General features: G+C 32.9%; 1 protein-coding gene across 2 annotated transcripts in view; it reads right to left on the bottom strand.

Annotated features, from left to right (window-relative positions):
- Window positions 1-2,234: 2,234 nt before the first annotated feature.
- Window positions 2,235-17,136, bottom strand: part of Tnpo1 (transportin 1) — an 84,558-nt gene continuing 69,656 nt past the window's right edge. For both annotated transcript variants that reach the window (XM_076857136.1, XM_076857137.1), the window contains exons 16-25: window positions 16,558-16,665; window positions 16,313-16,471; window positions 16,145-16,232; window positions 12,362-12,460; window positions 12,027-12,122; window positions 9,157-9,232; window positions 8,171-8,270; window positions 5,959-6,033; window positions 4,890-5,032; window positions 2,235-2,878 (exon numbers count right to left, since the gene is read on the bottom strand). In XM_076857136.1, coding sequence (XP_076713251.1) covers window positions 4,925-5,032; window positions 5,959-6,033; window positions 8,171-8,270; window positions 9,157-9,232; window positions 12,027-12,122; window positions 12,362-12,460; window positions 16,145-16,232; window positions 16,313-16,471; window positions 16,558-16,665 — 909 coding nt within the window. In that variant the 3' untranslated portion in view covers window positions 2,235-2,878; window positions 4,890-4,924. The remainder of the gene's footprint in view (window positions 2,879-4,889; window positions 5,033-5,958; window positions 6,034-8,170; window positions 8,271-9,156; window positions 9,233-12,026; window positions 12,123-12,361; window positions 12,461-16,144; window positions 16,233-16,312; window positions 16,472-16,557; window positions 16,666-17,136) is intronic.

Raw genomic sequence — 17,136 nt, 5'->3', positions numbered from 1 at the left:
ATTAAGACTACACCACAAGAATTAATTGCTTTATATATATATCCCATGATGTATTAGGTTTTATCAGAACAATAAATGCTAAATCAGAGCTTACCTCAAAAGATAACTAAAATGGCTTCTGCAAATTCCTGTGCTATATACTATGTTATCTGAAATACAATATAAATTAGAAAGAACCAATAACCTCAATGGGGAACAAAAAATTCAACCTAATTTCAGGTTGCCAGTCATATTAATTTACTTCTATTTTTTATTTTAAGATTAAATTTTCTTTAAATTTAGAAACATGTCAAGTGACTACAAAGATGGGCATTTTTGTAATTTATACATCTAACTGGAAGCTAACTTCTAGTCAGAGAGGCAACAATTTTGTTTTTAGTTGATACAGAATTGTCAATCACAGGTTTAGATAACTACTAAAGGTTATTTGTTTTATTGAGTATAGAGAAGAATTTGGCCATTCTTTTAAACTTAAAATGTTTACTCACTATCCCAAATTATTAAAATACCTCCCATATTAAGTTCTAAAAAGCATTTGAAGCATTACAGGCCACTGATATAACGTAGGGACAAAATAGCTACCCTATCCAAGTTTTAAAGACAAACAAGAAATTTTGAGCTCCCAGTGAATTAACCACACTAAAAAGCAAAATGCTATATACACTTTGAATCTAGATTTAAAAAAAAAATGGGCACATTATAAAATGATTTAAATTTCAGGCTCTACAGACTGAAATTTGCAAAGCCAAAGTTGAGGAAAGAAAGTGAATGACAGAACATGTTAAACACACATACACACACACACACACACAATTAACAAAAAACCTTTCTACATGCTACCATGCATTTGAAATTTTATGAAACAGTATTTATAAAGTCACACGCACACAGCTCAAACTTCAGTGCAATGGCTGTATCATTCAACACTTAAGAGAACAGAACCATGCAAAGAGGAGCAACTGCTTATAAAAATGGTTATTTAGTATTTATTCTGCAATGCAAAGGTGACAAACTAAAATATAAAAAGGCTGTTATGGCTTAACATTTTGTTGCAGATTAAATATGCAGCATTGAAAAATGGAAAGGTGTGGCTTCATCTCTGACCAGCAGAGTTAAAAAGAAAAATCTCTCCATTTTCCTTCATCATCATGGGATACACTGTTCAGGCAATCCAAATTAATAAAGACTTGCACTTTCATATGGACATAAGATCAAGTGTACCAGTTAGGTTTTCACATTCACAGTATATAAGAAAATACACATGGAAGGAAAAGTAAAGGGTTAACTTAACAAGGATTTATTCACAGGAGTACATGTAAGTAGAGAAAAACAACAGAAAAGCTAAACAAATGAAATGAAGAGGATCCAAACCAACTTTCACTCTGTAGCTTTTAACTTGCACCCTGTGTGCATATATCTAGGGCACAGAGGGCCACCAACATGCGCCAATACAGTGTAGGAACCCTGCATTACATCCATTAACTTAAACATATCTTTAAGATCATGCTTTGAACAAAAAAGGGAAAGCTTAGAAGGCAATATGTTGAGTGGGAATAAACATTGAAATAGAGCAATCATTTTTCAACTTCTACAATTGTCTTTATGTGCCAACTAACATTTATGCAGCCTTTTACAGATCTTTTACCATGTCATTTAAGTTTTAGAAGTTTTGATAAAAATCACTAGTAGTATATAACCATGCAGAAAGCACATCACACTGACAGCACAGAGGCAAAGATTTTGCACAGGTATATCAGCTTTCCACATTGTGCAGGTTACACACAATACAATATCAATCTTATTCCTAACAGATCCTAAAAAGATATTTCAAGGCCTAGCTGTAAACTACAGTACTTTTATATAGCTATATTCTTAATAAAAATAAAATCCACAAATCTTAAAAAGGAATTTTAAATGCAGGGCTATATTGAATTGGTAAAATGCAACACGAACTGGCGCAACATAGGTCAATGAATACCAATCTCACTCTATGTGATGCAAGCATGCTACTTTCCCACTAATTTACTTTCAATCACTATGAGCCAGAATGCATGCCTGAACCTTAAACTGCACTTTAAAATAATGTGTTGGCCTAGAAATTAAATCTAATGAAGTACAACCATCAAATTATATGCACTACATTAATGTTTTAATGTAAAATTAAGATGTCAACTTTAGTTTTGATATGCCCAACCCCATTTATTCCACCCTCCCTCCCACCCCGCAAAGGTAAAAGGAGTGACTCATTTGGCATTTCACAGGGTGCTTCATTGTTTAAATTTGTTTTGTTTTATTTTCAACATTTTTTGGGGGTACCTTAAATTGTAATTTCCAAGAACCTGCTTCTACTATGGGAAGGCAAGCTGATTTTAACTCTATTAGTTTTGTTTGTGTAGTTCTTCATCAGCATGCAAAACAAGGCCCCATAATGTGGGAACATTTATATAAAAACCTTTAAATTAAAAAAAAAAAATCTTCTTTACTGTTTGTAACCCCCATTCTTAGGTTCCTTTATTGTGCGCTATAGAATTTTTCCTCTTTCTTATCCCTATGCATCATTTATATGGTTCTTGTTTTGGTACAATTCCCCATAATATTCCAGAACGTACTGTTTTGTGAGTAGACAGAATAGATTATTTTTGCTTCTTCACATCCAGTGCGGAGTTGTAATTGAAGACAGATTTCCACCCACAAAGGCTCCAGATGTTAAAACGTTTCCCAACATCGACTTAATACAGTGACGGCACACCTCCCTCCCGCCCCTCCCAGTAGGGTTGGGATTGTACTGTATTCCCTACTGGTATACCCTTCCCCCCTGTAAAGGGTAACATTTTCCCTGGGTGCAGAGGCTCCCTCATAGTCTCCAAGACCGAAGGACCTATAAGAAACAACAGAAACAATTTTATCTTTAACAACTGTCAGTGGAAACATAAAATTCAAACAACAATACTATCTTTACCTATAAAATAAGAAATTGGACAAAATGGCTAAGATTATGTTAGTTAATTTTAACCACACTGCTTCCTTCTTCTATGGCTCTGAATTGTTACCTGCATTAGATATGAAGTGAGGCCAAGTTGAAGAAACAGAGGCACACAAAACTTTGTACAGATAAAATTTGCTTTGCATAATGTTACCAATCTAATTCTTTTTTTCTTTTTTTTTTGGGGGGGGGGGAATGAACCCTAATGGGAACTGGTTATTATTTTTTTTATTTTAATATTTATTTTTTTTAGTTATCGGCTGACACAACATCTTTGTTTGTATGTGGTGCTGAGGATCGAACCCGGGCCGCACGCATGCCAGGCGAGCGCACTACCGCTTGAGCCACATCCCCAGCCTGAACTGGTTATTTTTTATATAATAAGTTACCTTACTGTCTTCAAAATTAAATATCACTTTCTTTAGGACAATCACTTTTCTTACTTACAGAGAATTAAAACATCACTCACTTTTCCAGTAAACCCAGTACTATGGAAACAAAAATTTACTTCAAGAACCAGAAAAGCATTAGTTATTTTTGTTTGATGTTTCACCACAAGGACCAGAAATGTGCATTACACTATAGACAGTACATTCAGTAAATATACAAAAGCAAGTTTTAACACCATCTTCTTAATGTTCTAATTTTCACTCTTCCAACTCAACTTTATTTGGTTATTTTTTTCAGGCCAGCTGACTTTCCTAATGAGAAATTTCCTAACACAGTTTTAGTGGTGAAAAGGACATAAATAAATTAGATAAGATTATTGGATAAACTATTACCTGATAGTGGTCCTTTTAAACAAAACTCTACCACCCACTCATGCCAAACTTTGGATATGCAAGAATATTCATGTGAATTCACAGAGGGTGATTAGTGCATCTGTGGAGAAGTACAGCAACCCCCTTTTTCTCCTGCCTCTGAAAAAATGGGAGAGGAGTACAAAACGGCAGGAATAAGAGGTACCGATCCACTTTTAGCTCTCATTAGGAAACTGAAAATACCAGTCTCAGAACAATCACCACCACAGTTAATTTATGATGAGACCAAAGAGATAATAAATTTGAAAATGATCAAAACTTATTAACTCAATGTTGAACCCTTTAAAACAAAGTCATTTCATCTACTGCAGTCACAAGATTCAACAGTGAACTAATAAGCACGCTAAAGCCACAAAACAGCTCTGAGGACTTGACACCTAAGTGGGACAACTAGGCAAAGGGCCCGAGACATTCCTTAAGGTTGCAAAAGTCCATAACTTGGACACTACATTTTTTTCCAGATTCAAAACCTAAATCAGATTAAACAGGCAGCAAGCAAAGGAAAACTCCAGTGTTGAGTACAATTCAATTTGGTGTACACCTTCTGTAAACACATTCAGCACACCCTCTGACTTCCAGTCAAATCAGTCTCAAATTTGAATCTTTGAAGATTCAAGTCATCTTCAAAACCTGAACAATGTCAAAACTCTGGTTCACTGTACTGGCTAATGTTTCTAACATTTACTAAGCCAATTAAATGTGCTAAACAATATACTAAGTTATGCCATTGCACACTGTTCAGTATTTGATCCTCAACATAATTTAATGAAAAAATTAAGCTAAAAGATAGGAATTGTTAATCTCACACAAAGAAAATGTGGGGGGAAAAAAGAGTTCTCACTGGACTTGGCCTTCCACTCCCACAAAAGAAAACCGAATCTTTCAAGTCCCCTTGTGGGGCAAAATTCTTAAAAACAAACAAAAATCACAAAAAAAACACCCCTCTAGCCTTTATGTAGGTAATTTTAAAGTCTAATATTATTCCAACCCTATAGAAGACAAATAGCTTTTTATTATCTTTTACAGTTTTAGATTATAATCCTAAATTTTTCATCCTGAAAATTTCTAAACTTCTTATAACTTACCCCTAATTTTGGGACTGCAGCTTAAGTGTACTAGATTAAACACCGTAAAAAGCTGCAAGACGCTCTTTTAAGGGAAGAGGAAACTGGTCAGAGAAACGCCTCCAATTTTCATCCCCAACTTGATTTTTAAATCCATGAAGGATCTGCAAAGAGTCAAAAACCATTAATTCATCACTAACAAAAGAAAAACTGATCTGTATAGCTTTTGAAATCAAACAATATTGCTTTTTTTTTCAAATATTTTATCCATTTCAAAGTAGTAAGCTCAGACTTTGTTACAACCTATACCACTGTAACTTGCCTAAAAGCATCTCACAAAATATGCTTTAGTTAAATATAAAATCCAACTAGTATTCTAGGAAACAAATTTATTCTAAGCAATCAGACATCACAATAATTAAAAACAAATAAAAAAGGCACAGAATTTACCCAATGAATAAGACTTATCATGCTAAGTCTTTTCAAACTTGAACTATATAAGTTTTGATCTCATGGCCGAAAATATAGCTCACTAATTTCAGTATCAGATGATGCAAACGTGTAACTGCATTTTATTTCTTATTCAGTTATAACTGAGTGATGAATGGAATTAATCAAAAGGGGCACTAATAAAGCAAAGAACTATGTAGGCTCAATTATTGTGGAGACTACTTGATGCTATTTCCTTTTTTTTTTTTTAAATATTTATTTTTTAGTTGTAGTTGGACACAATACTTTCATTTATTTATTTTTATATGATGCTGAGGATGAAACCCAGGGTCTCACACGGGCTAAATGAGTGCTCTACCACTGAACCACACCCCACTCTGTAAATATGCTATTTTCTGTACACGAAGTAATGGTACTACATGAATCAGTGGTTTTTTGGGAAAATATTTTCAAAGTGCATGATCTATTGATAGTCACACCATATTTTAAGACCAAACATAGTTCTTCATTAAGAACAAAGGTCATATAATCTACCCAGAGTGAAGAGCCTAAATTTAAACTAAATGTTTAAAAAAAAAATTCAAACTTTCAACTAGAAATTTAATACTCCTACCATGCATCATGAAGACTTATTAGTTACCTTACAGAACATGTCTCTGAGATCATCTTTTGGATTAATCCACGATGCAACAGCATCACAAAAAAATATAAAATCCTGTAACAGGCAAAAACCACATCTTAGATTGATAATACATTTATCAAACTTAGCAAAATTCAAAATATGCATGACTCAAAATTTATGTCATGATACACTCATAGCTAAAAGGGGAAAAACAAATTTAAAATCAACAAGGATAAGGAATTAGAAGTATTTGGGATGTAAATAAATGTCCTATTATATCATAAAACAACAACAAAAAAAGCAAATCCCTGCCCAGTAAATGCTTAGCACACTGAGAGCACCATATCAATACCAATAAAATACTTTCATTATTAGATTAATTTAACATATAAATTAAATTCAATCCTGAGATCTGATTCAGCATAGAAACAACTTAAATCCAGCTAAATATATATCAACTGAGCTTAATCTGACATATTAGGAACTAGGGGTACCGGGGATTGAACTCAGGGGCCCTTGACCACCGAGCTACAGCCCCAGCCCGATTTTGTATTTTATTTAGAGACAGGGTTTCACTGAGTTGCTTATCACTTTGTTGCTGAGGCTGACTCTGAACTCGAAATCCTCCTGTCTCAGCCTCTCAGGTTATTTAGATTACAAGATCAAGCATGGTGGCTCACTCTGGTACTCCTAGCTAATTAGGGGGCTGAGACAGGAGGATTTCATGTTCAAAGTCCAGCCTGAGAAACTTAGTAAGACCCTCCTTCAAAATTAAAAAAGAACCATGACATATTTCATAAAAATATTTCTTCAATTTTGATTACCGTAATGAACTATTAACAATTCAACATAAAACATTCAACATATTGCTAATGGTCTGACATGTCAACTACTTCAAATTTTACCATTCAGTTCAGAAAACAAAAAAAATTTACCAACGTGTGTAAAACAATTATTTAAGCAAATGTCATTTACATTAAGTTCACTGTTTATTCAAATCAGGATTCTAATGTCATCTAAATATCCAAAGATAATGTTAAAAATTTAAACACACCGGGCCAAACAAGGTGGTGGACACCTGTAATCCCAGCAGCTTGGGAGGCTGAGGCAGGAGGATTTTGAGTTCAAAGCCAGACAGCAACTTAGTGAGACCCTGTCTTTTTTGGGCAGAGGAGTGTTTCAGTGTTAGGTACCCCTGGGTTCAATTCCCAGAGCCAAAAACAAAACAAAAACAAACCCACACAGAATATATAAAAATTGTGATTAATATGAATGGAGTTAACAAATTTCTACTAACTCTTAAGTTGGTAGTGATTTTATGACCACTGTGCTACTTCTACTACCTTTAAAAACTAACAATACCTGGTGAAAAGATGTTTAAGACACATGAGAAAACAACATTTAGTACTGGAAAACAATACTAGGAGGTTATTTTGAAACTAGGATCCTTATCTCAAGGTAGTATTGGCTTATTCTGATTATTAAGTGATTAATGTTTCATGAATGTGAAATTAGTCAAAAGATCTTTTTCTAGCTCTTTTCTATGCATATCAATCACATTGATTTGAATTTTAAGTAATTATTTGCATTTCTAAGACCAAGTTAACAAATACCACATGTAAAATAAAAATTACCAAAATCTCAATTAAAAAGGCCAAAAAGATCCTTTCTCTTGAAAATGTAAAGATTTTTATATTTTTGCATTTAATGTAGGTCTCTCACAGCCTGAGTTTTGTTTTTTGCACACATATGGTGGAGTTCAACATGCTCCTTTGTTTTTTGTGTCCAGGAAACTGGCAATTGGATCTATAAGTTTTACTAGACTCAGGATCAGCACTGATACCAAATAATTAAAATGCCTAAATGTAACAAGAATTTAAGCTCAAAATAAGGATGAATAAATGATAAGTTCACAACATTAAAGCAATTTCAATGGCTGATTCAGTATTCTATTTACTGTTTGTAAATTTGATTTCCATAAAGTTTGACACTGTTGTAGATATTTTCAAATTCAGCAATCTGATTGCCATTCATGACAGGAGACATGTACAAAGTAAGTAAATAAGTAAAGCCTGAATAAAGATGGAAAAAAACCCAACCTGGCCCGATTCCAAGTAAGAATGTAACCTTACTCTCTGAATCTGCTATTATAATCTTTCCATATCACCCCTCAAATAATTTTATTACTTAGAACATTAAAGTTAAAAACAAATCATTGTGAATATCTTACTTGGATTACGCCACTAGGATTCACACTGATCATGGTACAAATCCCACGGAATGCTGAATCCTTTTCCTCATTGTCTCTTATGTTTCTCAAAGAGGTACACCTATAGAATTACAGAATTGTTTTTAGCATTTAAGTAAAAAGCATATTCAATTATAATACTAATAGACAGTATTTAATGGAATAAGCACCACAGTGTAGATAATGGTTAAATTAAAAAGAGTGGTTTTTAGAAAGCTTAACTTTCAGTTTCTCATACTTCCTGTATGATGGATACATCTCATCTCAATGCAGTGGAAACAATGAAATTCATATTTTCTTAATAGACTACAACTACACAGACAGACAACTAATTTGGCTCATTTAAAGTATTAATGAACCAGAGCCAAAAAAAAAGTAAATTATCAAATTTTGAGAATTGTATTGACTTGTATTCCATTAAACACTACTAAAACCAATCTGAATTGAAGATTATCAATTGAAAGAAGCAGAACATAGAATATACTGCCACAATATAAACTATTACTATACAACTTATGGTGTAGATGTTTAACTTTTACATTAACAAGCAAATAAGATTTTATACATAACAAATTTAAACATGTATTTAATGCAATCCAAGTTTCCAAATTAATTCTAAAAAAGAAACATAATGCAAAAACCTAAATTTATAGAAATTGCATGCATCTTAATTTTTCTGGTGGATATTTAAATGCTTTTTATGTATAATCAAGCTTTTTAACACAGCAAGCATGTGACAATCTTATCCCATGCATCAATTAGTCGTTAGCCACAACATAAAATAAATATACATGACGATGCTACTAAAAAACCTCACAAACCTGATAGGACAAGATTAGTCACATGGTTGGCAATGATTAAGGATTGTGAATTTTGTAACCAACTGAAAATATATCTAAAAGTGAGATAGAAAGAGAAAGAAATAGTGAAGAAAAATGAATTAAAAAAAAAGATTGAATAATACACACCAGGGTCTTATAAACTGCTGTAGCATGGGGGCCACCTCTTGAGGACAAACGTAACCAAGACGACCAATTGTTATTGCTAAGGTAACGCAATCACGGTTATACACCACCAAACGCCAACCAAGACATGAGCAAATGAGGGGGAAGGAGAAAAAATAAAGAAAAAACAACAAATAACTCAGAAACAGAAACCAACAGAATTTGTGTATGATAATAAACATAAGATTTCACCAGTGCTGTTTATTACCACCCCCTAAATAAGGGGCAGCAACATATATGGCATACTTTTGGAAAAAGAAAAAACAAAAGGAATTAAAAAAACTCTATAAAGATTGAGAGAACACCAAAAACCATGATGAATTGCTTTTCTTGCTCAAATAGTTTAAGAAAAAAAAGAGAGATTAAAATGAATGGATTTAGAGAATCATTTAAAGCCAGTCAATTTCAGAATTTAATATGAAATCTACATTTCCCCCAAGAATTAGTAAATATAATTACATTAATGAATTTTCAAACATGTCTCTATAGCTATAACAGTTCAAATTTACTTGTCATTTCCCTGTACCTCCTCTTTTATAAATTATTTCATTCTTTGAAAATTATCTAAGAAAATTAATTCAAATTTTTCTAGTATATAGTTTGATTTAACATTTCCCAAACAAGCCAGCAGGTATCTGTTGCCTGATATATCAAAATCAATTGTCATATTTTAAATAGTATGTTACCCAGTGAATGAATAGATTGGAAAATTGCTATGCTACATGTCAAATTCCATTCCAATAGACCTCTGAAAACTCAGGTTAATAGTCCACTAATTTTAAACCATATTTAAAATAAAATTCTAATATAGTCCACTGTACTGACACGTGATATGTGGACCATAGGGAAAAAAATATTGTCTCTACTATAAAAGGTTTAACATAAAATAGTTAACACATTATACTGATAGCATGCTAATATTTAATTTTTTAAAAATTTTGAAGGGGACAAACATTTATCATCAAAACTCAGGAGCTCTGAAACTTACAAAGACCTAAAACAAGTGCAATTTAGAACTGCATTCTGCAATTCAAAAGTACATACATATAAATACATTTATACACAACGGGAAAAAATACAAACAGAAAACAAACCATGAAGTGCTTTAATGGTGTTCTCTCAAAAACTTACAGGTTAACCTTTCATAAAAAAAGGGGTGGGGGGAGTAAAGAAAAATGTTTAAGGATTACTTGAAGCAAACTACACAGATAATACTAAAATTCAGCAGATTCATATGAAGCAAGAGAAAGAAAACCTATGTTCAAAAGACACAAACTATGCAACATTCTCATTGAACAGGCAAGTATGAACAATCCAATGAAACATGCGATAAAGCAGATGATGGTCCATTGAAAAAGTTCAGTGTAGGATATACTAATTAGAAAAAAAGCAATAATGGCATACTAAGGAATTGGCTTTATGAAATAGTGAGATAATGTTAATTAAATTGCTAAAACTATAGATAATGATTTTCATTTAATAATCAAAAACCCACTCTCTTTTGGATAAGGAATAAAGAAGACAGAATTTTATGTAGTCACTTGCAGTTAAAAGTAATCTAATGAATATCAAGCTTGTTTCTCAATTTGATTGAATCCATCAATTTGTAGAGTATTATCAATTACTTATTATTTACTTGACATAATCATATATAATGTAGATCTTCTATATAAAGCCAATTTGCTAAAGGAACTAAATAACAAATTCATCAGCTGATATCCCACAAGAAACTTTAATATACATTACACTCAACATTTATTTGCAGTTATGCATTCACATTTAAAATAAATAGGAAGTTTTGTTTAGGTTCAACAATAATTTTATAATGGCAAGTGTTTCAAATCTGAATGTCATGTATAGGTACTGCATTCTAATGAGATAAAAGTCTGACAAGGTTTCATAACCATCCTAATAGACTTTCATACTTTTCAACAAGAAAATCTAATTAACTTTGTGAAGTAAACAGTACCCATACAGCCAAACAGCCAGATAACCGTTTCATATTTAAAAGATTTCCTTCCATACCAATAAACAATGTCAATTTTAATTATGTAAAGACAAAAATCAACTCTATCATTTAAAAATACCAAATTAAAGTGTCTCTGAAAACAAACTTTCTTATTTGGAAAACCTTATTTTACTCTTTGTTCAGTATTTGGTAAGAACCTCATTGACTATGAATAAATTACTAGAATTATCTTAGGATATAAAGAAAGGGATGTGCCTGAATGAATACAGAACTTAAATCTTTCATTATTAGCAACAATCAGGGATGGTGGAAAGAATAGGACTCAATCACCCTAAGTGTGTTCTATAGTATGGAAGGTACTCTTTAATATAAACATGCTCTCTGTAAATGCAAAAGAGAAACAAGCCTCCTAAATAAAACTCCTATAAGGAACTGCATGAGTTCCCAAGTGAAGGAAATTTTATGATGAAATACAAAATACAAACGCCACAGTTAACCAGCTAGTCACTGAATTGCAATCTATTTTTGGCCAGATTTTCATAGATTAAAAAATCAGCACTTTGCATCTCTCAGTTACACTCTGGATTAATTAAAAAAGCAAAATTCATACAGTTCAATAGTTAGCTGGAATTCATTTTAGGGAGTATTAAAACATGGAAATAGGGGAGGAAAAAGCATTTTTCAAATGTTTCCGAAAACTGGTTATGGAATGTAGTTAAAAGAATACATTTTGTTAGTGAGAATTCAAAATAAATATAAAAAGCTGAGTTTTAAAAGCTAGCTTATTACTTTGGTTTCTCTACGCATCTTAATATTAAAAGACAACTAATTTTTTCTTCACCATAACAGTTCAGTTATATGGTACCTGTATTCTCTAACAACGTCTTTGGTGTGTTGGGTCTGTTAATGATTTCTACAAGCTGGTGCAACACCATAGGAATATAAGGCTGCATCTCTATACCTATATCATCCCACAAAAAGAGAAAAAAGAAGAAAAGAAAAAAGAAATGAATGTTAAAACATTAGTGTACAACATTATGCTTCCCTTATTAAATGTGGCATAGCTTTATATATATATATATATATATATGTATGCACACAAATATTTTTAATTAAATTTAAAAAAGCGCAAAAAAACAATTATGAAAACATCAACAAGTCTAAAAATTTATACTTTTCTGGGAGTGGAAAACCTCTTACCCATTTGAATGGAGATTTCTCCAATTGCCCATGTGGCATTGTTGCAGACCGAAATGAACTCCGGATTTAGATTGGTTCCCAATATTGGCATGAAATCGGCTTGAAAAAAAAAAAAAAAAAGAAAACTAAGTAATAAACTTCTAAATAGTAGTATATTAAATTTCAAAGGGAACCTACTCAGTAGATAAATCTAGGCAAAAAATGTTTCACCATAAAATAAACATTACAATATCAATTATGAAATTGATGAAAAACACTTCTTAATGTCTGGTAAAATTTATCTTAGGGAACAGAAGGAGGTAATTATCTGGCTACTGAATTTTTATTTTGAATTAATCCAGGAAACTGAGTTTTGGCCCATTTTAGTTATCTTTAGAAATTGAGTAATCTTTTTGTGAGACTAAGAAAATTCAAATTAAAAGTGAGGAAAACACAGTCAGGCACCATGGCACATGCCTGTGATCTCAGCGGCTTGGGAGGCTGAGGCAGGAGGATGCTAGTTCAGAGCCAGCCTCAGCAATTTAGGGAGGCCCTGTCTCTAAATAAAATACAAAAACAGCTGGTGGATGTGGCTCAGTGGTTAAATGCCCCTGGGTTCAATCCTGGGGGCGGGGAGGAGTACAGAAAACATGATAAAATGGAATTTTCCTAAAAAAAAAAAAAAATTAAATAAAACAATCCATGACTTTGGTTCTAAAACAACTTTCACTCTAGTGCCCAATTTGAAGTCTTTAAATAAATATTACTTTCCACTAAAAGAAAGGAGGGTTTGCAAAGAAATATCTCATTATAGGAGAAGGAAGGAAAGGTGCAAAATAAGTCTAGACAGTCTTGCTATAACAGAAAAAAATTCAGGGACCAACTTGATTCAACTTCCACTGCTAGCAGCACGACAATTTGACTGTGACTTCATAATGATATTAAAACACACACACACACACACACACACACACACACACACACACAAGCTAAAACACAAAAGATACCCTTGGAGGATGCTGGGAATCAAATAGTTATTTTGAAAATTGATAAATAAAGAGAAGCAATCAAGTAATTACCCTGTACCTCTTACATGATTTGTACTTCAGGGTAACAATTAATATGGCAAATGCCTCTTTTACATATATTCTCACTATTAAATAAAGAATGAGAATATCATGATGGGGGGCAGTAACAGGGATCAAAACCAGGGGTGCTTAACCATTAAGCCATATCCCCAAGCTTTCTTAGTTCTTATTTTGAGACAGGATCTTAAATTGCTTAAGGCCTAGCTACACTGCTGAGTTGGCTTTGAATTTGTAATCCTCTTCCTCAGTCTCCAAAGTTGTTGGGATTACAGGAATGTCACCATATTTGGCCTATTATAACTACAGGCGTGGGCCACGATGCCCAGCATAATAAATTTTTAACTCTTGATAAATTACTGAGTTGCAATGGTATGAATGCCTTCTCCAAAACTCAGGCCAAAATTTAATTAATTGCCCCTATGATGGTATTAAGAGATGGAAACTTGCTGGGTGTGGCAGTGTATGCCTATAATTCCAGTGACTAGAGGATCAAAGGTTTAAAGCCAGACTTCGAAGGTTAATAAAAACTTAAGCAACTCAGCAATAAACAAAAAATAAAAAAAGATGGGGATGTAGCTCAGTAGAAAAGTGCCCTTGTGTTCAATTCCTGGTACCAAAAAGAAAGAAAGACCCTGGGTTCAAACCCCAGCAACACCACCAAAAAAAAAAGAAATGAGTTGGGGAGAGTGGGGTGGGAAGTTTAACAGGCTGTGCATGGTGATGCATAGCTGTTATACCAACTACTTGTGATGCTTAGGCATGGAGATCACAAGGTTGAGGTCAGACAGCAAAAAATCCCTATCTCAAAAAAATAAAATAAAAAAGGGCTGGAATGTAGCTCAGCAATAGAGCCTTTGCCTCACATGCACAAGGTCTTGGGTTCAATCCCTAGTACAAAAAAAAAAAAAGTGTGTGTGTATGGGGGTTAGATCCTAAGGGCTTTGCTATTCATAAATGATTAGATCTATTCATTTAATCATGAATAGATTAATGATGTTATTGTTGGTATGGATTTCTGATAAAATGACAAGAATCCCGGAATCTCATTAAACCTGAATCTAGATCTAAGTGCCAATGTATTAGTGAATAAAAAACTTTTACTGTTGGGATACGATAAGAAGGCTCTCACTACATATGAGCCTTCAGAATCATAAAATAGGATTTCTCTCAATGGGCCAGATCATTCTTTGTTATAGAGGAAAGGATGTGTTACAGGATATTTAATTCATCTATTATAGGATATTTAGAAATACCTTCTGCCTATATGCAATGAATACCAGTAAAACACCTCCCTAATGTTAAAAAAATGCCTCAACATAGTGGAAAATATTCCTTGGAGACCAAAATTGCCCCACTAGAACCACTAATCTAGACAATACTCATTATGATCGACAACATTACAAAAAAAGAAAACAAATTAAATGAAATCTAGATATCAAATGCTTCTTCAAGAAAGTACACAATACCACTTATCCTGGAATCTCACTGAACCTGTCTCTAGATCTGAGTGCCAATGTATTAGTAAATACAAAATATTAGTAAATACAATGTATTAGTATCTTCAATGGCACCAGAGAGATGCAATTAGTAAAATACAGAGTATGACAAACTATTTAGGACAAAACAAACAAAACAACAACAACAAAAATCCTTGGTTTAACAGCAGAAACAAATGAAAAGAATTTTCAGTATTTCTGTCTATGGATAGTGGCATAGAGGAGACAAAATTGTACATATACTGACACCAGTTATACTGACACAGTAATAGAAAGCTTATTATACTTTATTGTCTTAAAAAATTTTAATAAAAAGTTTAAAAATTATCTTTAATTAAAAAATAATAGGTAATAAATATTTGTATGACTAGCTCCCCACAATATAAGCATTCATTATATTTTTATAGTGGTTGGGTTTAAAACTTTAGTATGGCTCTTAACATATCCTAATGTTATTACTCAAAGTCTAAAAATTATTATTATTCAAAAGCACAACTGTAGCAGGTGAAAAGCCGTGTAGGTGTTTTAAATTAGGTTTAAATAACATATTATAAATAATTATCACCACAGAAAGGAAAAAAAAAAAAAAAACCCAAATCACTTGACCCATAGGTTTGAGAAACTGAGATTACAATATTTAAGGAATCCCTTATTATCTTCATAAAAGGTTAGGATAAGTGCTATGCTATTAAAAACAAATATATATAATTTATTTTGTAGTACTGGGAATCAACCAGAACCCAGGCAAGAACTCTATTGCTGAGCTCTGTGCCCAACCCATCATTTGTTTTAAAAGTGATATTTATTTAAAATTTCCTAGATATTTGTAAAGGTATGCTGGTGCATTAAAGAAGAAAACCTGATACTATTTTTGGGTACCACTACCAAAAAAGAGGCTACTTATGAAGATGCCTGACTAGCACTCAGTATGAAGGCTTCATTGCTGGGCATATCTGTTAATTCTAAATTGATACTACTCACAATTTCTTCCAGTCACAGGACTGCCTAAAGGGCTGCTGAATAGACGGTAAGCTCAAGAAAACTGGAGTTCCCACATCCTACCTGCTTCGATGAAAGCTCCTTTACATTGGTCAGTAGTAAAACTACATACTTATACATGTTGAGATTCCACAAAAATTTTTAATAAAATTTAGTAAAAAGCAAATGTAATGTAAAAATAATTTAAAAAAAACCACATCCACGGCAGAAAATATTCATACCTATACAAGGTTTAACATGCTGAAAGCAAGCTTTAGTCAGGTCACCTAATAGGGCAAAGGAACTCTGTCGAACTTCTGGCATTTTATCCTGTAAGAGAGAAGAAGAAATTAATCCCAAGGTGACAGGATGAACCAGGTTTCGGTTCATTTTAATCTTACAAATCTTACCTGCATGCATTGATACATTAGTGTTAGGATGTTACTTCTGGCTACTAGCTGTTCAATGTTGCCTCCAAGACCTTCAGCCAGCCCACTGAGTAAATCAAGAGCCACTATCATAAAATCTTTATCTGGAGCCTCATATTGATCTGGTTGAGCATTGTTCAGCTACAATTAAACACATTTTATTTTTAATCAATTACTGAAAAAGTTTGTATACTTTATGTCTAACTTTAGATATGAAAAGAAAATACCATGGCTTGTGCAAGAGTCTTTTGTACTAGATTCACACAACGCTGATACACAGGTTCACAGTATGGAAGAAAGCCAGATTGCAGGGCCGTGGCAACTGAAGATAGGCACTAGAAAGAATAAAGTACACATGCTAAAATATTCTGGGTAAACTTAAGATTATGATAAATGCTTAAAACAACTCAAAAGGACCCTAGCTGTTTATGAGTCTGCTCTACTACTAGTCTAGAGCAACCAGTTTGGATGTCACTATTGTTGTCAGCTTGCCAGCCTATCAGGAGAGGTTAATTCAGAAGAGAATGTAAAGAAGTTTCTATAAAGAATTTGTCCTTCAAGGAGAGACTATATGTTCAAAATTTCCCTCAAATATAAGTGATAATTTATGCCCCTATTCCAAAGATGTGGCTAGACTTTACTGGACACATGGAGTCCTTGTTTAAAAGTAAATATACATAAACATATATTTAAACCCTCTATCCATGGATTCAATTTGTGATAAAAAAATATTAAGAGAAATAAAAAAGAAGGTGCATTTGTATTAAACATGCACAAATTGGGGGAAGGGTGTTGTTATTCCCTAA

This window comes from Callospermophilus lateralis, chromosome 5, assembly GCF_048772815.1.
Source record: "Callospermophilus lateralis isolate mCalLat2 chromosome 5, mCalLat2.hap1, whole genome shotgun sequence".
NCBI classification, from domain to species: Eukaryota; Metazoa; Chordata; class Mammalia; order Rodentia; family Sciuridae; genus Callospermophilus; species Callospermophilus lateralis.
Note: the sequence above shows the minus strand (reverse complement) of the source record. Positions and strands in the feature narration are given on the sequence as shown.